General features: G+C 34.5%; 1 protein-coding gene across 10 annotated transcripts in view; it reads left to right on the forward strand.

Annotated features, from left to right (window-relative positions):
• The first annotated feature begins 3,011 nt into the window (after positions 1–3,011).
• Positions 3,012–27,264, forward strand: part of LOC110024098 — a 93,976-nt gene continuing 69,723 nt past the window's right edge. For 5 of the 10 annotated variants that reach the window (XM_020723847.1, XM_020723849.1, XM_020723848.1 and 2 more), the window contains exons 1-8: positions 3,012–3,527; positions 12,211–12,273; positions 18,781–19,127; positions 19,242–19,326; positions 19,403–19,480; positions 19,568–19,627; positions 19,874–19,978; positions 20,238–20,348. In XM_020723847.1, the coding sequence (XP_020579506.1) occupies positions 3,327–3,527; positions 12,211–12,273; positions 18,781–19,127; positions 19,242–19,326; positions 19,403–19,480; positions 19,568–19,627; positions 19,874–19,978; positions 20,238–20,348 (1,050 nt within the window). In that variant the 5' untranslated portion in view covers positions 3,012–3,326. Of the gene's footprint in view, positions 3,528–12,210; positions 12,274–12,809; positions 12,920–18,780; positions 19,128–19,241; positions 19,327–19,402; positions 19,481–19,567; positions 19,628–19,873; positions 19,979–20,237; positions 20,349–27,264 lie in introns of those variants that run through there. The other 5 variants (XM_020723853.1, XM_020723850.1, XM_020723852.1 and 2 more) reach the window with 3 other exon arrangements.

Genomic DNA, 27,264 nt, shown 5'->3' on the forward strand with positions numbered 1-27,264 from the left:
ACTTATAAATGAGCCAACTCCTACCAAAATGTGCAAGTATCCATCACGATGAATAGGGTAACTATTGTGGAGAAAACATCTGCGAGTGTGGGTGCTCAATAAGACACCACGATCATGGATGTTCATAGAGACATCCAAACACGACCCATGCAAAGCATATAAAATAAAAATATTTTACATGTAATAAAATTCAACGCAGACATAAAGTCAAAAGATTTTTCATGCTTATGCAAAGAAACTTGCAACATGCAAGAGATGTATACAAACATGCAAGTGATTGATCAACCAGACTGTGGTGACCGGTCAGACCAAAAGGATTAGATGATCCATCTGGAACGATCGATTGAACTCAAATAATGGGTGATCGGCCTGAGATGGCCAATCAGATCTAAAGCGGGGTAATCAACCTGGGATGTCCGATCAGATCCAAAGTGGGCAATTGACGTGGTGCAGTCGATCAAGCCCAAAGGATTGAGTAATTGGCCCAGGGCGATTGATCGAACCCAAAAGATCAGGTGATCAACCCGGGACGAGAGATCAAACCTAGAAGATTGGGCCCAGGATGGTTGATCAAACCTAAAAGATCAGATGATCAGCCTGGGGTGACCGATCTAACCTTGAAGATTGAGTGATTTGCCCGGGATGTCCAATGAAACCTAAAGCGAGCAATTTAGCAATCTGTCCTTTGGGTCATGTCCTTTTCAGCACACACAGTCTTCGGGTCACTGCCTCCACGACACACTCACCCTCTGGGTCATTGCCTTCAAGTCACCACCTCCACGACACACTTATCTTCATACATGTGTGTATTTCACATGCACACTACCACACTGTCGGCACATTCATCATTGGTATATGCCACCGTATACTAGTGACAAATGTTTGTTATCATGTGAAAACACCTTACACTATCACGAACATGTTCCTTTGCATAAGACGTGTGTTTGTTTTCTTGCTTGCATGGTGCACTATACTCTATATGTGCTTGCCATTTGCATGTGTTTTGTCGTTATTGGTGCAAGGTGTGATTCTCCCCATTGGCATCCTATGTCATAGGCGATTGAACACAATGCCTCTTGTGCTATGTGTCTTGCATGTGTATATTTGCACCGTAGGCATATTAATCTCTAGTATACGCCACCGTATACTTGTGACAAATACATATTATCTCGTGAATGCTTCGACTTCTATGAGGCGATCATTGTGCACTAGATCATTTTGCATCCATATGTGCATCCCTGATTGTCTCAATGACTAAACTGACTTGTTAGCTGAGTGACTCCTTGTTAGTCACAACGTAACTAGTATTGCCCGCAATGATGCCTCAGTGGGAAATACCAGTTATTACACAATGACAAGCACACATATGTTGTGCTAAGGTTTCATGAGGTTTAATGGGCGCCACTTAGAATTTTCTTTTCTTAGGGTCTATTTTAAAGTAAAAAATATATATTTTATTACTTATGCATAATACTTGCAAAATCTATCTGAAAACTACTTGTAAACTTAGCTTGGATCATACATTGAGTAAGATTTTTCAAATGCTTTTACAAAATCTGCATATAATGACACCTCTTAGAGTTTAAACACGCGCAACTTGCTGACATAACACTACACTCATTTAGGTGTTGTGTTAGGACATTTATGTTAAATGTTGTGCTAGACTAAGAATTATGATGCTATGTAGTCTTTTTCGGCAACCTGACAGTTGTTTTGTGCTGATGTGTTTGCATCAGTCAGACACTATTTTGCTCTTTTGGTGTGCATGTGTGTTTACTTTATGTATGTTCTGTAGTAGATTAATGAGACATTCTGCAGATGGTCATGTCATATATATGCACACACATATATAATAAAATGGCTGACATGCGATAATTTACATGTTAAAAATTGCATGCAGGTGCTGCTTAGGCCCGCCCTACCCCTACCTCTCCCAGATAAACTCATATACAATTGCATGTTTGTTGACTTTTCCTCTAACATTTATTTCATAGAGATGTTGACATTAAATTTTGATGTCACAAATGTAGGATGTTCGTCTGAATATTAAGGAACATTGCTTGATGCAATTGTTGATTCGCATAGTGCAAGACATCCATTGACGACATTTCCACGCATGTTGAGGGGCACGCTGTTGGGATTATCCTGTTTGGATTAAAACTTTACTCAAGTGAAAGCAAGTCAATATTATTTTATGTCAGAGTGCTTCGTATGTGCTGACATGTCTCGTTCTCCGCGCAATGTGTGAAATTGACTCAAATTAGCAAATTTGATTGGATAAACCCAAACGGTGAAACGAACTTTGCGAGCTCATTCGGAATTTTAATTTTAACTCTTTTGGACACTCATATCGTTAGGGTTACCTGCACATGCGAAAATTAGGCGAATAAAAGATTTTGATTAAATAATAATAATAATAAATAAATCAAATATAAATCCGCACCCGACCTCTTGCTCCTTCGGCCCGAAGACTTTCTCCGCGTGCCCTAGCTGCCCGTCGCGCCTTCCCGGTCTCGGCCCGAATCGGCGCTCCAGCCGGCGCCCGCGGCCTCCGGCACTCCCGCCGACGGTTCTCTCCGGCGACCTCTCCCCCCCCCATACGCGCGATCTGGGGCACGCCGACCCCGTTCCATCTCGCGTCGGCCGCACCCCCTCTCACTCGCTCCGCTCGCCTGGCTGCCGGGGACGCCTCGGCCTCGCCGGCCTTTCTACCGGCGCCCTCGCCTCCGGTCCCAGAACAGCGGCTTCCTTCCTTACTCGGGAACATGTTCCTGCCCTAGCAGCCTCATTCGGGGCTAACGCGCTCGGCGTCTCCCTTCACCCTCGACGGCCGAAAACGACCAGCCTCACTCCTCTCCGCCGGTAAGCAGCCCAAGGGGTCTCCCTTGCCGGATTTGACGATGCCCTAGTCGTCCCCTTTTCGGATTGTTCGGCAGGTGCGCCGCACTCCCCTTCGCTGGCTACCTCCACCGGCGAGTCCGCCGGGGGACGGCACCTTCTTTTGGCTTCTCGCGTGGAGCTTGAGTTTGGCGTAGCTCCTTCTTCCGTGTGACCGGCATCTCTCTTTTGTGCCGTCGACTGGAGCCGTCGGCGAGCTTGCCGGCTTCTGTTTTCTTTCGGCCGGAAGCCTCGACCAAGTACCTCGTCGTCTTCGGGGTGGTGACGGCGTCACGGCGTATAGAGGCCCGAGCGACCCAATCTGGCACTGGTGTCGGTCATATTCTTGCATGCTGCGATCATTTATTTGGCGAGATTGGACTCTTGATGGAACCTAATCTCTGAATTGTATTCCCTTCCGTCGCTACCGTCAGTCTGCAATCTCCGACATGGGTGTGTTTGACAGTAACCAGTTGAAGGATGCCGCCTCCGGTCGAGAACCAAGGCCTTCGTGGAACACACCGGCGGACCCTGCCACTGATGAGCTAGCTGAGCAGTTATCGGCACTTGGCATGGGCGATCCCTCTAAAGGCGGCCTATTCCAAGTTATGAAGGCCATGGAAGACGCTGAGAGCACCATCAAACAACAAGTAAGCTGCTTTCTCTTCGGGAGCTTTTGAACTGACTTTGTTGACTCATGTCGCTGATTTTTCATATTTGGTTTCTCGATAGCTGCTCGAGAAATTTAAAAAATGGCGATTGTTACTCTCTTTTTGCTTAGCTTATTGAGGAGAAATGTAGCTTGGGTTTTACGCAGCTAGCAGTGATGATAGTGAACGCAAAGTTGGAGGTTGTCCACCACACATCTTTTGGATTAACGCCATTAGCGTTGCGAGAAAAGTACATTATTAACGGACTGTGAAGAAGTTTTTATTTAGTTGGAATGGGAATAACGTCAATATATGGTAATGCTAGGATTTGCATGTTAAAGTAGGCAAAAGGATTATATCACTCAATTTAGAGTGTAAGTTGTGTGATTTAAGCATCTCAAATTCAATGAGGATTTATGATATAAGATGCTTGTTGGTTTTTTTTGGGTTTTTTAGATAGACTTTCCAGATGATGCTATTAATGATACATTTGAATAGGCTAACTATTAGGGATATTTACATTCATAGCACACAATTCTTATGTATTTGCATATTTCTCACCTAAACTTTCATGTTAACATACATGTTTAAGAGGTAGGTGGTTGTGATTTGAGATTTTTTAAATTGAAATTCGAATCTCCAATGATTCTAGAATAACATGCGGTCTCCGGAGTAAGGGAGTCTTTGGGAGAGAAGCTTTTGGTTAAATTATATTTTGTTTGTTGCCCACCTCACTATCTTACCAGAGAATACACCACCCTATTTTATCAGCCAAATTCACCTGTGATCCATCATCTCATGGTTGAAATTAGAGCTTTGTATTCACGAACTTCACTATGACAAATTGATATGTGAATTCAAGCTGAATGAGTAATATATACAAAACCATATGCTCAATAAACATTATTTTGGAAGTTTTAATTGTTTATGATAGCACATTTTTTTTCTAGATCAGCTAAAAAGCTATTTTTACAAAGAGGGCAACTTCAAATTCTAACTATATATTATGGAAGGTTAATTCTAGCTTAGCAGGCATGCTTTGGAAAGTTCAATGGGATAAGTTTAAATTGTGTAAACTGAATTGTGAGATATTGTAGCTTAAACTTAGTGGTTAACTTAATTTTCAACCGAATAATGTGGAACGAATGCTATGATAAATGAAAGTGTACTAGTACAAGGTAAAGTTAGTCACACTTATTAGTCAAAGAAATTCAATTTGTAGTTTAGGTCTTGTGTACAGAGAGCAATAAATTTAACCATCACAAAGGTGTCATTCCTTTCGATGAACTGATGCATTAATTTCAAACCAGGTTTGCAAATATAAACAACAAAAAAACCTTGACATAGGAGGGATGCATAATCAAATTATATAGAAATCTAGGGGGTATTGTTTTGCATATTATGACACTAATGATTTTTTAAATCAAAATTAGTTATCGATGGATTAACATTGCCATTGTTGGGTTGCAAGTCTCGAATGTGAAAAGTGGAAGTTTGTGTTAAGTAGTTGACAACCAGTGTAAAATTTATAAAAAAATTATGACATGAATCTTTTAAATCCTTGTGTAAATGCTAGGGCGTTTTCTGCAAGCGACACACTGTATGACCTGAATACAGTGAAAAACGTGCAAGAGCCGCTTCATCGACGTCCGGGTGTAGTGTCAAATAAGCACGAGTTCCCACTTTACGGACGAATGCAGGTTAAGAAGTTAGTCCATGAAATTAATATTAGGATAAAATCTTGGAATATAATTACTCTCACAGGTAAATTAATGGAATTAGTTGATATTATTGTTCATATGAAGATAAATATTTTTTCTGTTCAAGAAATTAAATGGGTTAGATAAAAGACTAAGGAGGTTGATTAACTTAGGTTTTAAATTTTGGTATTCAGGTAGGAGCCGCACTAGAAATGATATATGTGTAATTATAGATAAGAGTTTAAAAGATAATTTTGTAAAAATTAAATCTACTTTTGTAAAAATTATTATAATTAGAGATGAAATTATAGTCCTTAAGATTGTTATTGATACTAAAGTTTTTAATGTTATAAGTGCTTATGCTCATCTGTAGGTTTAGATATAAGTTAAAAAAAATTAGAATGAAGTAAAAGAATTAATTTAAATGATACCTTTTGAAGAAATAAGGAGATTTAAATGGACATGTGGGTAGTGCTTGAAAATTTTAGAAATATTCATGGTGACCACTGTTTTGCAGTGATCAAAGAAAAATGCAGAGTTATATTAGATTTTGCTTTAGCGTATAATTTTATTTTTACTAATACTTTATTAAACAAAAGAGATGAGCATATTATTACTTATAAGAATGGATTTAATAAAACATAAATTGATTATTTTTTTATGAGAAGACGAGATCATTGAGAATGTAAAGATTGTAAAGTCATGTCAAGTGAAAATTTAAGTACTCAACATCGATTATTAGTTTTAGATTTTATGATGAAGAGTCTTCAGATAAATAATATTAGGAATCATTATCATAAAATTAGATGAAGACACTTAAAAAATATAAATAAAATTATTTTTATAAGTAAACTTCAAGATTTCAAAATTTGGGATGTTCATGAAAAAAAAATTCTATGTGGGATAAAGTAACAAACATTATTAAATAAGTGACAAAAGTTTTACTTGGAGCATAAAAAAAATAGTTATTGATGAATTGATAATGTGCAAGAAAATATAAAATATAAGAAGTTTTATAAAAAATAGTTTGAATGTAAAAGCTTAGAGAATTAAAAAAAATATAAGTTGGCTGGTAGTGAGTTTAAGAGAACAATTTGTGACGCTAAAAATTCTGGTTTTAATACTTTTTATAATATGATAAATACTAAAAAGGGTGAAAAATATATGTATAAATTAGCCTTAAAAAGAGGAAAAAAAGTAAAGTGTATTAAACATGAAATTAAAAATTGTTTTTCTTATAAGAAAATATTCAACATAGATGGGTGATCTATTTTAATAAAATTTTCAATGAAGTTTTCGAAAATATGATCGATCATAGTGATGGTAATATCGTTAATTATAATAAAGTTTTTTTTAATTTTACTGTCGCATTAGTTGAAAAAAAGTTAAAAAGTCTTTAAGGAAAATCAAGTGTGGGATATCAACAGGACCTGATGATATACTCATTGATGTGTGTAAATATTTAGGAGATTTGAGAGTTTCTTGGATTAATAAACTCTTTAATGTTATTTTAAAAACTAAAAAAATGCTTAAGGAATAGAGGAATAGTATTTTGGTATCCATATTTAATAATAAAGGGGATGCTCAAGAGTGTGTTAATTATAGAGGAATTAAGTTGATATGTCGTACTTTAAAACTATGGGAGAGGGTTATTGAACATAGGTTAAGACATAATACAAAGATTTCTCATAATCACTTTGGATTTATGCCGGACAGATCTACTATGGAAGCTATACATTTATTGAGAGGTTTGATGGAGAAGTACAAAGAGATAAAGAATGATCTACATATGATTTTTATTGATTTAGAAAAAGCTTATGATAAGATTTCAAGAGAAGTCCTTTGGAGTGTTTTAGAAAAAAAAAGTGTTGATATGACTTATATTCAAGCCATTAAAGATAAGTATAGTAGAGCTGTTACTTGTGTTCGAACAGGAGGATTGACGAAGTATTTTCCTATTTCCGTTGGATTACATTAGGTATTGAGTTTAAACTCATATCTTTTTGCTTTGGTTATGGATGCGCTTGCTGGACATTTACAGGAGGATGTACGTTGATGTATGCTTTTCGCTGATGATACCCTTTTTGTGGATAAGATTAGAGAAAAAAATTCAAGAAAATTTGAATTATGGAGGGCTACATCGGAATCTAAAGGCCTTTGTTAGAGGAGAACTAAAACTAAATACTTGGAATGTAATCTTAGTAGTAGCTCTGGTGGAAGAGTTGTAATTATGTGTGATCAAATCATTAAAATGTGTAAAAATTTTAATGATTTGATTAGAGGGATGGTGATATAGATGAGGATGTTATTAGTAGAAGTCAAGTTGGTTGGTTAAAATGGAGGAATGCTTCAGACTTATTGTGTGATAAAAAAGAATCGCTTATATTGAAAGGAAAAAATAAAAATTTTACAAGATGGTGGTGAGACCTGTAATGCTCTATGGTGCAGAATGTTGGCCTTTAAAAGAGAAACATTAAACTAAATCAAATGTTGTGGAGATGAGAATGCTTGGGTGGTGGCTTGACTCTTTGAGACAAAATGTAAAATGAATATTTCCGTGATAGGGTTGGTGTAGCTCCGGTGGTTGACAAAATTAGAGATAATCGTCTTAGATGGTTTGGTCACATTAATTGTCGACCATCTGATGATCCGAAATGATCTAGTTAGGAGAGTAGACTTTTTAATTTTGACTGATGTTAAAAAGATAGACCTAAAAAGACTTGGACATATGGACATATTGTATAAAAAATGATCTTAATATATTAGAATTAAATTAAAATATGACACTCATCATAACACAATGGAGGAAAAGGATTCATCTAGTGGACCCCGATTTGTGGGATAAAGACTTGTTGTTGTTGATGATGATGGGTATTTTTAGAGCAATTTAGTAGACATAATACTCTGTTTAGCTATTTGATTGAATTATCATTTTTTTTGATTGAAAAACATGGAACTAAAATTGAATACTTTCTTGACATCAGATCTTGACATTTCATGTATTTTTAACGATATGAAATTTAAGTGTCGTAATTTATTTTTAAGAAAATTTTGTGCAGATAGATTTGTTTTATCTATTATTTTGTTAAGTGATGTGTTAGGAATGAAATTATGTATGATTGTATGTAATTAAGCTATTTTAGAGTTCAGATTTTTGTATTTAAATTGCTGTAGATTAAGAGGAACATATCAAGAGTTAGAACTTTTATTTGTGACAATCATAGTTACTTTTTCTAGTGGTTACCTTCTTGTTTTTCTTGGCTTCGTATAGTTTGGGACTTTTATAAATATGATGCTTATTTTCCTTTAACATGTCATATAATATTGTTAGCTTTAAAGTTTTGGATGATGATGGTATTGATTAGTTGAAATGAGATTATCATGGTTCAGACGGGGAGTGAATTGTGTTAAAAAAACTAGTAATAAATCATTATAAATGTTTATTTTTTGTTGTGATTGAACACTGTCATTGGCGGGTCCTAAGCCCCGAATGCCGAAAGTGGAGAGTTGCATTAAGTATTCGACAACCAACGTAAAATTGTTATCGAAAAATCTCATGACATAAATTCTTTAAGTCATTGTGTAAATACTAAGACGTCCACTGGAAGCGATGTACCGTATGACTTAAATATAATGAAAAGTGTGCAAGGGCCTCTACACCGCACTCGGTTGTAGTGTTAAATAAACAAGAATTTTGACATTACAGATAGATATGAGAAAAGAAGTTAGTCAATGAAACTAATATTATAATAAGATTTTAGATTATAGGTACTCTCATAGGTAAATTAATTGAATTAGTAGATTTTATGGTTCGTAAAAAAATAAATGTCTTATGCATTCAATGAACTAGAAGGTTTGAAGAAAAGACTGAGGATTGATAACTTATGTTTTAACTTTTGATATTCAAGTGAAATTCACACTAGAAATGTAGGAGCAATAATGTAAAGTTTAATAAAATTTGTAATAGAATTATGTCTCTAAAATTATTGCTGACACTAAAATTTTTAATGTTATAAATGCTTATGCTGCTCAAGTAGGTTTAGATATATGTTCAAAAGAAAAATTTTGGAATGACTTAGAAGAATCAATACAATTGATACCTCTTGAAGAAAAAGATTTTATTGGAGGATATTTAAATGGGCATGTTGATAGTGTGATGTAAAATTTTATAAATATTCATGGTGGCTAGAGTTTTCAAGTGATTGATGAAGAAATAAAACCATATTATATTTTACTTTAGGTTATGATTTTTTTATTGCTAATATTTTATTTAAAAAAATAATCCTATTTTTACATGTAAGAATGAATCTAATAAAATACAATTCGATTATTTTATTATGAGAAAAAAGATTGTCGAGAATGCAAATATTGTAAGGTTATTTCAAGTGAAAATTTTAGTACTCAGTATCGATTATTATATATTGATTTTATGATGAGTAGTTGGAAATTAAAAAAACACAATAAAACATTGTCATAGAATTAAACGTCCGTTTGGGGCGTTGCGACATTGCACCATAGCTTTGTCTGTTTGACATCCTAAATGGGGGAAAAATTTTGCGTGCGATAGACATACGCAACGCTGCGTACGATATTGAGGTTATGCCGATGGTACAAGGGGGTTACATCTGCGGTATAACCTCTTGTAACCTCTCTGTAGCCTTCTGTAACTTACCTGTAGCCTACTAATAAATTCTTAATATATGATAACAGAAACACGAAACTTATTTTAGGTTACAGGGAGATTACAAGGGGTTATACCGCGGATGTAACCCCCTTGTACCCTCTGTATAACCCCAGTATCGTACGCAGCGCTGCGTACGTCTATCACACGCAAATTTTTTCCCTGAATGGGGGCTCCTAAACAACCCATAAGATTATTTTTTTAGTAAACTTCGATTTGGGATGTTCTTGAAGAAGTTAATTATATGTGAGATAAATTAACAAATACTATTAAAAAAGTGACAAAAATGTACTTAGGGGATGTTTGATAGCACACTTTTAATAGGATTTAATCATGGATTTCACTTAAATCTTGTCAAACACCAAAAAAAGTAAAACCACATCCAACTCTCCATTAAAGTCTAATCTCTCCTGTTCTGTTTGTTTCTTCCCGTTCCATCTCTTCTGCAACGTAAATATGGATTTATCAGATCCTACTAGGAAGCGAATTACAGGTATTTATGTCTCATTTTCTCACTTGCTCCATCTCCGTCGCGAATTGACCAAATGTCAACCATCTGACAATCCAGTTAGAAGAGTAAATGTTTTAGATTCAACTTATGTTAAGAAAGGTAGAGATAGACTCAAAAAATCTTGGGTGTGTTGTCTAAAAATGATCTAATTTATTAGAATTAAATGAAAATATGACACCAATAGGACACAATGGAGAAAAATGATTCATGGTGTTGACCCCACTTTAGTGAGATAAAGGCTTGTTGTTGTTGTTGTTGTTATTGTTGTTGCTGTGATTGACTGTTTTGTAGGTTGCTGCTGCTGTGTTATACTGTTTTGTATGTTGCAAATGCTGTCTAGGTCAAACACCTATTAGTAATGTCTCCTCATCGTCAAATATGACAAAATATAAGTTAGATGACATAAATCTTAGGGTCATTTACAAACATAGCACACAATGCTTATGTATTTTCATATCTCACTCCTAAACTTTCATATTTACACACATGGTACTCAAATATTTAATATTACTATTACTAATTTTTAAGAGTAATATTCACCTTTTCATGCATAGTTTAAAGCACCAAAGTGCAATCTATGTAAATATGAAAGTTTAGGTGTGACTTGTGAGACATGTAAATGCATAAGAATTGTGTGCTACATATGTGAATTTACCTAAATCTTAATCAGGTTGCACCTTGGTGCCTTCTTGCGTCTACTACTTAGAAAAAGAAAAGGTCTTCTAGACTTTAGTGAATATTTTCTGTCAGAGAGCCGATTAGTGCATTTTTTTCCTTGGATACCGATTAACTCTGCTAGAGAACTTAGTGGGACCTTTTATGAAATCGTGAAGGTTAGCTGCATGTATGATGCATGCCCCTACTTCGTGCTTTTAGAAAGATTTTGTGGCAAACAGTGATCACACAAGTTTACGTAACTAGCAGGCATTGTGGGTGAAATATAGGAGCATAAAGTTTTTCAAATCCACTTGTTATGATCCTTTTCTTGTGCTCACTCCATGACAATCTTTCATTGGTTTTTGATTTTTAATCACCTATGAAACAATTTGAACACGAGGATTCTTCATTTTGAAACAATTTGCTTGGCACATTTCGTTATTTATGATTTTTTGTTGCAGTCCATGAAACGGTACATTTATGTGCAAATGTTGAAAAGCCGGTACATATATCAGTGCTGTTTTACTTGGGACCTGAACATGATGTTGACCTAAATTTTTTTTATTGGTTTGCAGTGAGGCAATGAATTTAGGTCTTATTTATATAACTTAGTTGGAGGTCTTTTTTTTGTTGGGTTGCAGTGAGGCAATGAATTTAGGTGCATGACAATCTCTTGTGGCATTCTTTACAGTGGTTACCTTCAGGAAATCTTTATTTACCAAATGATGTTAGATACCTAATCACGTAAACTAATTTAATTTCTGTTATGAAAGGAGTAAAGTAGCGAAAGCCCAGCATTTTTCATAGATTTCTTTTGGAGTATTATGCTGTTTTTAAGCACTTAATATACTTATTTTGCTGCATAGCTTGATGGACTAGTTAAAAGGTTACATTAGTCTAAAATCTCCGAACGTTTTGAAAATCTGATTAAAGTTGTTTGCTTAAGTTTAAATATTCAAATTTATTTTTATTTAATATAATTTATGCTCTTCTAGTAATTTCAGTAAACCTATTAAGTCTCCTTAAAATTAGACGAGTGAAGATTTGTAGCTTTAATATCAAATTTCTAATTTACTTTTTTAATGCAAGTTTTAGGATTACATTTTAACCCTATACTATTTTTTATTTCTGTAGTTGGATGAGAATAATCACTTGAGAGAGCAACTTTTGTGGAGAACTCGTGAACTGGAGAAATATGTAAGCATTAACCCTTGCGTGTACTCTTCGCGGTTATTCCTCGGTAAACTTATACAAATTTCCCAAATATTTAGGATGTTTCGACTTATATTTTCCACGAAAAACGTTCCTAACTTTTTTTTTTTTTTTTGGAACGCCGAGATGTTGCTTGTTATGCTCATCATACTAAGTAACCTTTTTGGACTTATTTGGCCAGATATATGTTGATTAATGCTATAAACTTCATTGTCAACCCTTTCATTTTTTTTGGTGTTTATTTAAGCAATATTGATTACGGTGTGGTAATTTTGGGGATTGGGTTTCATAGTCTCTTTTCCCTCATTCCTCTCTCTCTCTCTCTATATTCAGCTTCTTGCCATATTAATAGTTTTAACAGGTCATTCTCATTTTAGTTTGTATTCTGTATTGAAAGTATTAATAATTCTTAATAGATAATGAAAATTGATATTGATTCCTGCGCTAGAAAAAGAAAAACATGTGCCACTGATTCATGTACTTAAGTTGGAGTGGTGTGGTGATGCATGGGCTTTCTGCAGAACCCCCAGTCCCGCGATTGCATTCTTCCATAGTTCGGGGACTCGATCCTGCGATGCCGGATTCCATCTGCCTCAGAATCTGCCATTGAATATGCGTACCACGATTATGGGTGACCGAACTCTCAATCTAATTATCAAATTCAGCAAGAGTTTTTTTTCTTTCTTAGCATATTTTCTATTTCTATATTTCATATTTGTCTATTTCCTATTTCCTTATTTCCAATTAGATTATTTCCTAGTAGAAAACTTTGTAGGTGGTATTTTTATCTTTTAGAAACTTTTGCTTTGTTTGAGTATTATGATGGTTTTAATATTTAATTTCCTTCATTAGTAGTGTTAGTTCCTCTTCCCTTTGTAAGTGTTGTGTTTGTATTTGCTATGGAACAAGTGGTTACTTTCCTCAACCCTTGTATTGTTGTGGAAAAAGCGAAGACAATAAAGCGAAATTGGAACGAGAAAATCGCACAGGCAAGCATACACAAATTTTATATGGTTCGACAAACTGTCTACGTCCACGAGAATTGTAGAGGATTTTATTACATCGAGGATTACACCGTCGTCGATCGCCTCGACGATTGCAAGAATACTCTCTTCCTCTCTCTCTCTTTCTACCTGAGAGCCTTAGCCAAAGATAACTGGGAAGAGCTGAGCCTTGCCATTGATTTCTTCTTCCCGTAAGCCACCAATGGAGAATCGTCAGCCTTGTGATTCCCCTCTTCTTCCGTAAGCAAAACCACGGAAGCAAAGGGAGTAGATCCGAACAGTTAGTGACAACCAAAATCAAAAGCTTTTTTATATTTAGCGAAACAGGAGGCGGGAATTTTAGGTGAGAGAGGCAACAAGGAATTTATTTGCAAGAGAATAATGAAAGAAATCAAATTCGAATAATTTCTGTAAGTGCCGACACCGCCAAATCAAGGAAGTGGACCGGGCTCCACACTACCCAACATGTATCTCTTTATTGTCTTCGGTAGGGGCAATTGTCGAATGATGCTTTTGCCCGTCCAAATGCCGTCAAACTTGTATATTAGCTTTCCCTGGCATCCCACAATCACCTCCTTGCAAATTCGCTTCCTAAACACCTTCTAGGAGAATTAGAATGACATCACATGAATTCATTTACGTAACCTGAAAAAGTGAGTGCCATGGATTGTTCCCTTCTCCATTAAGCCAAGATATAAAGTTTTTAGACAACTGTTTTAATATTTTAATTTATTTTTGTAACTAGTAGTTTCTAATTACCTTTCGATAATTTTGTGTATGAATATCCATTGAGGGAATAAAAAATAATTTTTTAAGCCATTTTTTTTATGTGGTATCAAAGATTAAAGCTGATCTTTATTTTTTCCTTTTGTATGATAGGCGTTACTTTTTCTATCTTTCATTGTTATTTTCCTGGTTGTTTGTTTCTTTTGACTTCTCTTCTAAATAGTAACCATTATTAGTGGTGAAAATTGGGGTAAAGGAAAATTTGGATGGTAAAAATCTCTTATCATTTGAAGAAAGAAATTACTTGAAGCATTCTTGAATTGTGAATATCTTTTTGAAAGGAAAGAGAAAAAATCCTCTTGTTGATCCATCTCCGGACCTAAAAGACTCAAAGCTTGCAATTTAGGATAAAAGAGATTCTGTGATCATGTCATGATCATGAGACAAAAGGGTGCTTGAAATCAGTGGACCATAAATGCTTTTAGTAATTGTAAAGTCATTTGGGATCTTGTCAACTTAAAGATGTCCCTCTTTTTTATGAGATCAAGATGAAGCTTTCAATCACCAATTAAGCTAACCTCCCTATCATTGAATATTTAAATGTAATGAAGGTTTATTGGATAAAACTGGATTACTACTAAGATCTGAAGATGAAGTGGAATGATGACACTGCAGTTCTCAAATACTTTGTAGAACTGGAAAAGCTAATTAATTTCTTGATTTGACTAAATAATCCATTCAACTAAGTTCATTTTTAAATTGAGAAGAGAACCTATTTTCTCCATATCAAAGAAGTAAGAATGTTGGTAATAATTTACACTACAAATTCTGAAATGTTGGCCATTACAACCATAGAACTTTGAAGGGACTTGTTGCCTTTGAATTCTCCCGACATAAATGACAAAGTTCGTTTCTTATATACTACATGTTGTGCAATTGCTATGAAAAGGGGGCATATAAAAAAGAAATGTTTAAAACTTCATGGAAAGTTTCGAGGCAATAGTAAAAACAAAGAAGACTAATCAAAAGGATGTACTTGTCTTGTTAACTATGAGTTTTTAACTTAAAAGGTATTGATAAACTAAGAAACTTTGTCAATTCTTTCAATTTTCTTTTTGGGTCATGTTTTATGGCGCAAAGTGGTACAAACTTGAACTCTTGTATTTTTAATGACTCAAGTAATTTCCTTAAAATTTTAATCATTGATTCAGGAGCCACCAATCAAATGATCAGTGGTGGAACCAAGGGTGGTTGAGGGGAGTAGACACTCCATAGATTTTTAACAACTATTTAATATCATGTTATACATTAAAAATTTTGCTCTTCTTGAAACTATCACCTTTATATTTTTAATAACTATGAAATATGATATCATATATTAAAAATCTTCCCTCTCTCAAACCTAATGTTTAGTAATAACTATATATTTAATTTAATAATTATTTGAATGATTTCTCATATATATTATAAGTTTCCCTTTAAATTTGATATAAAATTTATTTTTTTAAATATTTTTTATAAATCTTAAAAAAAAAGTAATCACTTCCTTGAAAGCCTTGTCTACTTCACCTGACATCCTCTATCCCAAATCCCCCTCTTGATTTTGCTCAAAATCATCGTCAAACCCTTGCGACACAGTTTTATCTTTATTATTATCTTGCATCTTATGATATAAATTTTAAAAATTATAAATGATATTCGTAAAGCATTATAAAAGAAGCTGTAAGATATCTTGAATACAATGCATTTAATATAAAAATTCAACATTTTTTTGAAAATTTAAGAGAAATTTGATATTTTTTTTTGTTCCAAAAGATGAAATTATTTTGTTAAGAATGGGGTATATATATTTTGTTAAAAATGGGGTATATATATATATTTTTTTGTTTCTTACTTTGGAGCTTTAAGACGCTCTCATTCATAAAAAATACCTTATACAAAGCATTATTATAAAATAAATTTTTTTTGTAGACACTTTAGATACACAAATGCAAGAGATGAATAACAAATTTAAATAAAATGTTGTAGGGTCATTAATTCTCAGCTCGACATTGGATCCTCGAGATAGATATCGACCATTGAAAATTAATACTATTTGTCAACTTTTAAATAAAATCTGTTATGAAGATTTTATAGCTACTAAAAATTTACACTTAAAAATTCAATTAAAATATTTTAAAATTGAAGCTCATTAAAATTAATATTTTTAGGGACTCAATGAAATAAACGATGATTTTCTCGCGAGTTCATTAATAACATATATTAGTTTCGATATGTAATTAATGATTGATGATTTTGGTGTCATGAAGAATTTTTGTGCACAATTCAAGATGTCTATTATGGAATAAAAGTGTTACTTTTTTATTTTATAAATTATTGTCAACAATTTATTTCATTTCATTTATTTCAAATTTTTTTTTTAATTTTAATGTATTTTACCTAGTTTTTTAAAGTTTGCCCCCTCTCTTTAAATTCTAGTTTTGCCCCTACAAATGATAAATATTGCCAAAATTTTTCAAATTACAAATTCGGTTCAAACAATAGAAAAATAAATGTAGCACATGACTCTCTAATTATTATTTTAGGTCTAGGGAGTATTCCTATTTCACTTGCATTTATTCTAATAATGTATTATCTGTTTCTAACATGGGCACATCTTCTATTTATTTATAAACTCAAAGGTGATATTTTTTTTTACTAATCTCTGTTTTTTAAAGTGTAATTATTTAATATAGATATGGAGAATCATGATATCTGGTTGTTTATCTTTTTCCTTTTCTCTGGTCGTGCAATAATGTGCTGTGAAAAATATTTTCTTACATAGGAATGTTGAAGAAAATGTTTATATGGATGTTTCACCATCATTCATTATTTTTTTCATAGAAAATGAGGTGTATGGATTAAATAAGGTATTTAGTGTCTCAGACAATCTCCAAGGGCGCGTGTTGACAAATTGACAAAAGCAACGTCTGGAATTAGGTATAAACAAGGCTAATTATCATATACTTTGCATAAAACATTCCACTGTTGAAATTTTTTAAATTTTTATTGTTTATGTTTATGATATATTTTTATAGGTGATCACAATAAATGAATTGAATTTTTTGGAAAAAAATCTATTGCAGAGTGTGAAATCTAAGAACCCAGTAAACTCAAATGCTTCTTGGTTATGAAAGTCGCTTACTTCAAAAAGTATAAATTTTATCTCTCATAAAAGAAAATAAACATGTTATAATTTTTTTGTGAGAAATAAAAATGATTGATTGCAAATCTTGTAAGACTCTTAACTAAGCGAAGTTAGAAGTTAGACATAGATGAAGAAGAAATAGATGTTGACATTGGACAATGTTTATGATTAGTTGAAAACTAATTTATCTTTCACGTTTGTCCTAACAGAACTTTTATTGTAAGTTTCATGAGTTAACTTACATACAAACCAAAGGAATCTCTCCTTTAAGTTGCTTATATAATTCTTAAATATTTAAAATCATATCTTGAGAAGAGATTCTATATATAAAAATATAACCTGCAAAATGAAGGTTTTGCTAACAGTAACTTTGCATGGTCAACAGTAGATAGGAGATCGGCTTCGGGATATTGCACATTATTGGGAGAAAATATAGTAATATGTAGAAGCAACGAATTAGTTGTAGTCTCAAGATGAAATGCTGAATCTGAAATTAGAGTTTTTTTAAAGATATCTGTCAACTCCTATGGATTAAAATTGCGTTAAAAAATATTAAAATTAAATGAAAAGGAATTATGGGGATATATTGTGATAATATATTTTTCATCAAAATTGTCAACAATTTAATACAACGTAATTAACTAAACATGTGGAGATGGATTTTCATTTCATAAAAGAAATTAGAAAGTTGCTAATTTACATTCCTTATGTTCTAATGGGAAATCAACTCATTTGCATATTTATCATAGGATTTTACAACCTTGCATTCATAAATATCATAAATAAATTTAGAATGGTAAATCTCTTCTATCTAGTTTGACAGAGAGTGTTGAAAGTGTTAGGATTGTTAAACACTGAATGAAAGGAGCCACATAGTCATGTGCTAAATGAGGGAAAACATGTGCTATTGATTGATATAGTTTGCATGAAAAGAGGAGTGCCACGGATTTCTCCCACTTATTGACGGCTAAGTTTTGAAGTTTTGGGAAGCAGTTTTTATTTTTTAATTTTTATAATTAGTAATTTCATTTGTTTTTTGTGTGATTATGTGTATAAACACCCATTGGAGGAATGAACATTGCAAGCTTTTTATCCACTTCTTCTTATCTATATTTTGCATTGTATTGATTGCAAGGTAAAAAAAAAAAAATTCTATTTTACCCTTCTATTTTACCCGTTAAACTGGATTCTAGCTACGATGGGATAGCATTTGATGCTTAATTGTTCAACAAAGGTTGTGATAGTGAATCACAGTTTTGCAACTACTTGCAATCTAGTTGACATAGAACATTTTATGAGTGTAACGCATAGATTTCTCTAATTTCTGGTATTGAATAATGAAGTTTATGCGGAACATTGTTATAAGTGATGAGAAACATAGGGAATTGGTTTGTGAGATGCATTGATGTTAAGCATAATAAATGAGGCCTTTAGTGCTGTATTTGCTGTGAGACCTCCAATGTTTTAGCTGTTTTAGCAATAAAGATTTTTTTCGTAGGTGCTCTCAAAATATTTCTATTTTAGCTACACTTATTTGATTTCTTTCATTTCTTTCCTGGTTGTTATCTTCTTCAGAAGTTAGAGTCTGTGACTAGAAGGGCTTCTGCTGATGACTTGATAGATGAACCATCCATGGGAATGTATGAAGCTCATGCAAACAATTCTTCAATGGAAAATGAAGCAGACAAGGTGAAACTAATGGATCACAGGTTTTCAACGAATTCTGATGGTTTAGTAGTTCCAAGAGATGGCATCCGAGGAAGTGATGGACCTTTCTTGCAACCTAACTTAAGAATCCATCAGTATTCTGAAGGCAAAAAAGTGAATGGAAATTTAAAGGTCTCTGCTGGATTGCAGAATGGCCCTGACAATCAATCTCAGTTTTCAACACCTTCTTCAAGGTCTATTTCTCCGACCAGGTCGTTGTTGTCTACCACATTATTTATGTAATTGCTTGTTTTACATAACCACCTATTTAATTTGTGTGGTCGCAACTAATACAACATCCATTTGATCTTTCAAATGAGTTTACTCAGGCATCGCAGGGAAGGAGAGTATGATCCACGGGGGCATGGGCTGGTGTCAGTTTCTGAAATGAACTCAAACGCACTCTGGAAACAGGTGTTTTATGCAAATATTGTTTTTATGCTTCTTCAGCCACTGGTATTTTAATGGAAAGTTGGTAATCTTGGCACAGGATCTGATTATCAAAGTTAGAGAACATGAAGAAGAGATTTCACTGTTAAGAAAACATCTTGCCGACTACTCAATGAAGGTAGTTAAACATGCTGAAAAGTTGAAGTTCCTTCATTAAAGTCTGTTTTTCTTGACCTGGTGCATTTGGCTTTTCTCTCTATTATAGGATGCTCAAATGCGCAATGAGAAGTATGTTTTAGAAAAACGCATTGCTTATATGCGAATGGTAAAGACTTAAATTATGATTTGCTAATCTACAGTTACCGTTAATTACATTGCCATGCATAATAAAGGAAATTGCTCATTCGCCATAAGAGCACATTAAAAATAAGGGGCATTTACATATATACCACACAATTCATGAGTATACATGTATAGTGCTCAAATCTTTAACATCACATCAAAATGGTCTATGCTTTTAATTGGGACCTATTCTGCAATGTTATATCGATGCTAAAACTTTTGTTTTCAGGCATTTGATCAGCAGCAGCAAGACTTGGTCGATGCTGCATCAAAATCTCTTTCTTATAGACAAGATATAATTGAGGAAAACATTCACCTAACATATGCATTACAGGTACTTTTCAATTTTAGTTTATTGTTTTTTTTGTGAAATTGTTAGTTGCTTTTATTTGTATCATTATACAAATTGCAATTTGATAATTGTAGCACACAAATGTTGTGCTTTATTGTTCTTCTGTACATTTACGTTTGTCCTGTCCTCAGAAAATTTTTTTATAACTTGTGCTGAGTTTTCATATTTTGTTTTTCAAATTTCATGTTTTCTTTTTTGTTGTTGAAGGCAGTAATATGTGATCTGAAATTCCTTTCTACAGGCTGCTCAGCAAGAAAAAACAACTTTTGTTTCTTCTTTAGTGCCACTTCTTTCAGAATATGGTCTCCAACCTTCTATCCTTGATGCTCAGTCCATTGTCAGCAATCTGAAGGTTTGTAGTATGCATGTTTTGGAAATAGGTACCGACTTCATTTCTTATTATGCCTGATGATTTATTTTGAGAACATTAGTGTGGTGTGGGGTTGTGAACATTGTCGTACTTTTTTAAATCTATTTTTATGGAGGTCTTATTCTTAGATAATGGAGCGTCGGTGTTTGCAGGATTGAGGGATTTTATTTTTTTTCTATTTCATGAATAGGGATGTGAATTTGCTTAAACATTGATGGTCACCCAAGAATTGGATTGATTTTTGAGCTTTGATCGGAATAAACTCGGGCTATGCATACCTTAGATCGAACTTGAATTGAGTTTGTCCTAGTCGAATATAGCCAACTCAAGATTAGATTGGAATGCATATATTGGAGTTTTTCTCATTTTTATTACATGAACGATTTTTATACATGAGCCTACTCACACATTCTTGGAAAACATACAACATTAGGAAGTTATGTCATGAAATATTATTAGAATACAATTCATCATGTAAATTCTATTTAAGGGTGATGTTATTCACTGAATATAAGTCATTATAATTTATATATGATATTTATACATTTTCTTTCTGATATTTATTACTTTATGATCTCTACTAAGGGTAATTTTATTCACTTAATCATAATGAAGATTGCAATTTGCATTTTATAAAGGATTAACTTTGAATAGGATTTAGCAAATCAATAAATCCGAATTTATCAAATTCAGTTAAGGTTAAATCAAGTTAAATTCGTCTGGCGTGTCTGAGATGTTATTTCAGGATTTAATAACTATCGATTTAAAAAAAAATTAATATGAAATATAAGGCTGAAACCACAATAATTTTTTAAATATTAAAAAAATAATGTGATATGATTTTTTCAAAAATAAAAACTAACTCTTAAGAAAATTCATAATGAATAAAACTTTGTCTGGGGTATGGTTGGCCGCTCTACCTCTCATCCCTAAATCTATCACGTGACGCTGAAGAACTCTTTACTCACTGTATAATCATCTTTTTCCTCAAAATTCTAGTTTTTACCCTCCTTGACTCTGTCCTTCTCCATTGGAAATTTCTCCATGCAGAGTTTCGTACAAATATCTTTCATCCCATGGGCTTCTCCTTTATTCCTTCCCTTTTCTTCTCGTGGTGAGACTGCTCTCGTAATTGGGACGAAAAGTTTTCTCAATCAAGCCATCGCCAAAGCAGCCCGCCGATGCAGCTGTTAGATGATGATGCTTCACGCATCCGCCCTCCTTTATTTGCCCTCTAGCTTTCTTTGACAAGTTTGCATCCACTCTCATCCAAATCTATCTTTTTCCCAGTCCCTTCAGTGTCGTGCCCTCGAGTTTTGCTACTTCGTCACCCTCGACCACTTTCCTTCTGCCTCAACCACATCCACCCTAGCACTAGATGACTTCCGCAGTTCTGAGAAACTGAACAATTTATCTGTTTTCAGGTCAAGTTGGTAGTTCTCGCCAATTCTTTCTAGTTCAATGCGAGACCGGTTATATGTTTGGACTTGAACTGCGACATACATTTTTTTTTAAAAAGCCCAAGGGAAATTATATTAAAGAGAAAATGGCACAGATATGTTGTATGAGTAAGCCGAAATAGACACCTGTTGACTCTTTTCCTTAGGATTCTAGGATCTAGCTCTAGGGATTTCTATTGACTATCTTAGAAAACTAGTATTGGAATCCACATTTTTAGAAATTCCAGTCACTTCCTATTTTCCTGTGATGTCTAGCATTTATGGTCTCAAAATCATCGTCTTATGTACGAGCGGTTAAGGGCTATTGTGTGGAACTCAAGGGGAAGTTCCCAATAGGATCTAAAGCCCTAGGACAACCTATTCAGGACTTTATCATCACACTCATGCACAAAATTCACTAAGTTGCACAAGATCAGACTAGAATTGAGCTTAAGGATGGGTGAAAATGCGAACTTCTCCAGACGACCTCCAATGACGAAGTGGACTGCGCCAGCGCGTCCGGGACACCAATTTTAGCAAGAAAAGACACCCATATTGCTATAATTTCCGACACGAGTAGATTGCACACAAATCGATGAATTCTTTAAAATGACCCATGACGACGAAATGGACCACGCCTACGCGTTCGGAACGTTAGAATTACAAAAAAAGGACATCCATTTTGTTATGTTGTGACACGAATAAAAGATACAAATTAAATATTATTTTGGAAATATTAAATTTTTTTATATTTATATTATTGATTATAATATTAATTTTTATCCCTAAGATCTATTTGACCCTTACCCACACGAGACTTTCCTCCAGTCGCACGATTTATTTCCGGACTCGATCGAGAGCCGCTCGGGCGTGCCCTAGCTCACGCGATCGACTGTACTTGAGCTGATCGATCGAGGCCATGGCCGCCGAGCACGTCTTCCTCTCCTGCATCCCCTTGGTCTCTCGCGACATTCCTTTTCCCTCACATGCGACATTCCACTGCCATTCGCGCACGCGGCTTGCCTCCTTGAGCTCCGCTCAGCCGAGCGGCTTTCCAACGGTGAAACTCCACCCAGCCGACTCTTTCTCTGCCCTAGGCTGCATTTCCTTCTCCCTAAATGCATTTTCTCTTCTCCCTTTACCTGATTCGACCACCTGTGAGGCTGGTAGGTGGTTGTCCCCCTCTCACTGGTAGGTGGTTTTCCCCCTCTCATCTCTGCCTATAAAAAAACTTCCTAGAGTACTGTTTTAGATTGTTGAAAATTTTGAGAGGGAAAGGAAAAAATTCCTTCTCGGCTAGGATCTTGGGTGCTGGATTGTTCGTCGGTCGTGGCTTTCTTGAAGGTTTTGGGAGAGGAGTTTCTACAAGTAGCATTTTTTTCTTAAATTTATTCTAAAGTTCTTTGCTTTAAGTCTGCATTAAAAAGGTATTCTTCTTCCTCCTTTCTGCAAACATTCAAAGGAGATATCTCATTACCCTACTCTCATGTCTTGGTTTTGATATCTGATTACCCTACCCTCATGCCTTGGTTTTGATATATAAGAGTATATGTTGGCAATTTTGTACTGATGATTTCTTACCTAGCGACATGGGTAATATTTCTAATCTCTGTCATTTGGAATTACTCCTGAATGCATGTTCTTTCTAATGCACTTGGAATTGGGAAATTAAGGCTACTTTAAGATTTATTTGAGCTTAGCATTAAGAATGAGAATGACTATAGGATTTATGAGTTGGAACATAATTTATGCGACTGCCTTTTTTTTTCTGCATGAAATGCATGTTGGATGGAAATTTTATTTTTTTTGGTACCTATTTGGAGGTCTCAGTTTTGTTCTATAATCCTATTTGAAATACATGCTAAAATGAAATGTTGGTTCGAAATTTGATTCTTATGCTTTTTATTATTATCACCCCTGTCAAATACATGCTGGAATTTGTTTCGAAGCTTTGGGATGTTGGTTTTAAGAACCTACTTATGTTTCTGTGTTTCCTGTTGCCTGTCCCTGTTCGAAGTATATATACTGGATGCAAATTTTGGGTCTTAATGTTTTGTGGAATCTGATTCTTAGTGGCTCTATTTTGGCCCATTTGGTGGGCTCGAATTTAGCTTCATTTGAATTAAATGTTAGCTGGAAATTCTCCCATGTTTTCCCCATATGAATGTGTTCGGTTTTAGCTCGTTGGAGTTGGATCTTTGCTGGAAATATTTTTTTTTTAGGTTTTGACTCATTTGTGTGGTTCAGTTTTAGCTCTTTGGAGATGGATTATTGTTGGAAATTTTTCTTTGATTTTTCCCATGTATTGGGCACGATTTTAACTACTTCTGGGTTGGATTTTGGCTGAAAGTTTTGTACTATTTTTGCACATTTGGTTGGCTCAGGTTGGCCTGAGGTTTTCAGGACTGATTTTGCATAAGATTTGGTTCGGTATGCTCCCTTTGCTGAGCTCAGTTTATTTGTCATAATTCTTTCTGTTGCCCCTATGCTGGGTGGCTCAGTTTGCCTCTGTGCTGGTTTCGATTTTAACTCTTTTGAGTTGAACTCATACTAGAATGTTGATCTGCTTTTTCATTTTGTGGGTGCGGTTTTGGCTTAAACTTTATTCTTTTCTTTAGCGTTTATATTGGGTTTAGTTGGATTTGAAACAAGGAATTGGTTTGGTTCAAAGCTTATCTGTTGACTCTCTCTTTTACTGGGTTTAGTTGGACTGAAACTATGTTTTATTCCTTTTCTTTTCTTGTCCCACCTTGCTGGGCTCAGGTGTGCCTATTCGGTTCCCTGTCTGCCCCCTGTTGGGCTCAGTTTGGTTGGAAACTCCTCATATAACGTTCCTCCTGACATTTTTATTGGTAATCAAGTTTGTCATCACAAAATTCATGATTTCAATATCTACTTCTATATGGGGATGTTTGAAATAAGCTGATCATTTCATTACTATGTCTTACTTGATGAGAATGGCTTCGGTCTTGATGGTTTATGGTAACTTGTCATTTCACTCTCTTATGTGTATCAAAAGGAGATAATAATAATGCTGCAGGTGCCTTCCTTTTGCCATCCCTACCCATGAGCTTAAATGGTGGTGATCTCCTTCCTGCTGCCTTGGCCGTGAGCCTTACCTTGTGTTTACTGCCCTTGTGGTCGTCCTGTTGCTGCCCTTACCCGTGGGCTTATTCTGTGGTGGCTTTCTCTTTCTTAGCCCTACCCGTGAGCCTTACCTTGTGATCTCTTCGTGAGATAAGTTGGGCTGGTGGCTGTCCCTCTCTGTTGCCTCTGATTATGAGCATTTATATGATTTTATCTGGATAATTTCTTGTTTATGTGATATGAAAGGTTTCTTTTAATGAAAGTTGGAATTAAATGATTTTGATTTTGGCCTAATTTTCTGGAAGGCTAGAAGGTTGCCCCCCTTATGGATTATTGTTCTTTATTTGGTGAAATATGAAAGACTTTTATAGCTTTATTTTGGGAAATCATAAAGTTAATATGAAACAGATTCATGAAAGGTTTGAAAGCTTATAAAATTGTCATTTTAAAAAAATGTTTGGAGATTTAACATTAAAATTTGGATAACATAGATGCCACATTTCGATTCAGGCTGGAGTGTGTGAGTACATATAGGTTTTAGAGCCGTGGATACAATTGTCACATTAGTTTTGGATCCGTTTCGACCCGTTTGAAATAAAATTTAGAAATGATGCCCTTTTTGGGTTGATTTATTTATGAAATTTAAGAAAATGATATCCTCCTTGGATTGATTCAAGGATTTTAAGTCCTTTTTTCCAGATCTTTTTGTTATAAGTTTTGAGGGCTGATTCACCTTTTGCTTTTTCGATCTTTTGGGTGGATCAGTTCCTCCTCTCTCTCACCCCTATTTTTATTTATTTTTTTTTTCTTGCTTCTTGGTTCGGTTTTCGGTGTTTATATCTGACACATAAGTGCCCATATATGACATTTTGCTATATATGAAATCATCAAGCAAGGTCGCAAGTAGGCCGGTTTTGTTTTTGAGGCTTAGGGCGATGATGACAAAGACACGCCGGTAGTAGAGCATAATGATATTCCATCCTACGACATCAGGACCCAATTCTGGGACCCGATAAATTGTAGGATGATAGTATCATTCACCGACACACGACTAGCGGAGGACCCCTACCTTCTGAGGTTGTTGGTGGTCCTACACTCGACGGCGTAATCGACTCGTGGCCAATCGTAATAAAAAAAATGGACAATAATTGATAAGAACAGAATATGATAAGAACAGATACAATGTTTTTATAAAAAAATATTTTACTACAAAATTGATATAATTTCATTTTGTATGCGTGAAACCCATATGCATGCTAAAAATATAAATTTTAAATATTTTACAACTTGATTGTCCACTTTTTGATTACTAGTACTGGGCTAAAGAGTACCCTCGTAAGTTATGTTTAGTAGGACACCCTTCTAGTTGAGTGACTGATAGTAGCCTTCGACGTATCTCGAGTACAAATATATTATATTTGAACCTAGCCCCAACCCGAGTGCTTGCGATCCCCTCTTTTCGGATTTTTTTAGTATATTTTATTAGAATTTTTAGGGAAAGCACTCGTGGTCCCTTTTTTCGGGATCTTTCAGATATTTTGATAATTTTCTTGTAATTGTCATTTGTCGATTTTTCCCGAGTTTTTCCGTTATGAGTCATTTGTCGATTTTTCTCGAGTTTTCCGTCGTGGGTCATTTGTAGATTTTCTCGAGTATTCCAGAAAATGTTTTTTTTTTATTTATGCATTAAAAAATAGCTCACTTAAAGGAGCAGCAGACCTCCTAGATATACATGTTTGATTTACATTACAATATTTCACTTCACAACATGCTATACCGTTCTTATTCTTTACTGTACATTCTAGTGTTCTTTTCTTTTATACTGCATGTTTTATTATTCTGTTACACACTATACTTTAGTGTAAGAAATCCTAATAATCGCGTACTTTTTTAAAACTAATATCAAAACCGAAGGTGCTACGAAGGGAAGTTTGGAGCAAACACCGTGGGCAACATGACAATTACATACAGAGGAACCTCTTCAAGATGAATCTGTAACATCAAAACAAATTCATATCACTAATCACTTTCCTTAGTTTAAATAACGACCCATAGGATTTCAAGGTGGTTTGCCTAGCGCAGTGTAAACCCTTACATATTATCTTTAGGCTTTTGTACAACCCTGTTGTGCAATTATAAGTTCTAACATATTTAGGATTCCGATTTTATCGTACGATACAATGTAAATCCTCCTATCTTTTTAAGCTATTTGCGCGATTAAATATCGTGCGAACATAAGTCCTTTAGGATTCCGATTTTACCGTACGATACAATGTAAATCCTCCTATCTTTTTAGGCTATTTGCGCGATTAAATATCGTGCGAACATAAGTCCTAAATTCTAAATAAAGTACAAGATTAAACATTGAATAA

The sequence above is a fragment of the Phalaenopsis equestris genome, unplaced genomic scaffold (genome assembly GCF_001263595.1).
Source record: "Phalaenopsis equestris unplaced genomic scaffold, ASM126359v1 Scaffold000246, whole genome shotgun sequence".
NCBI lineage: Eukaryota > Viridiplantae > Streptophyta > Magnoliopsida > Asparagales > Orchidaceae > Phalaenopsis > Phalaenopsis equestris.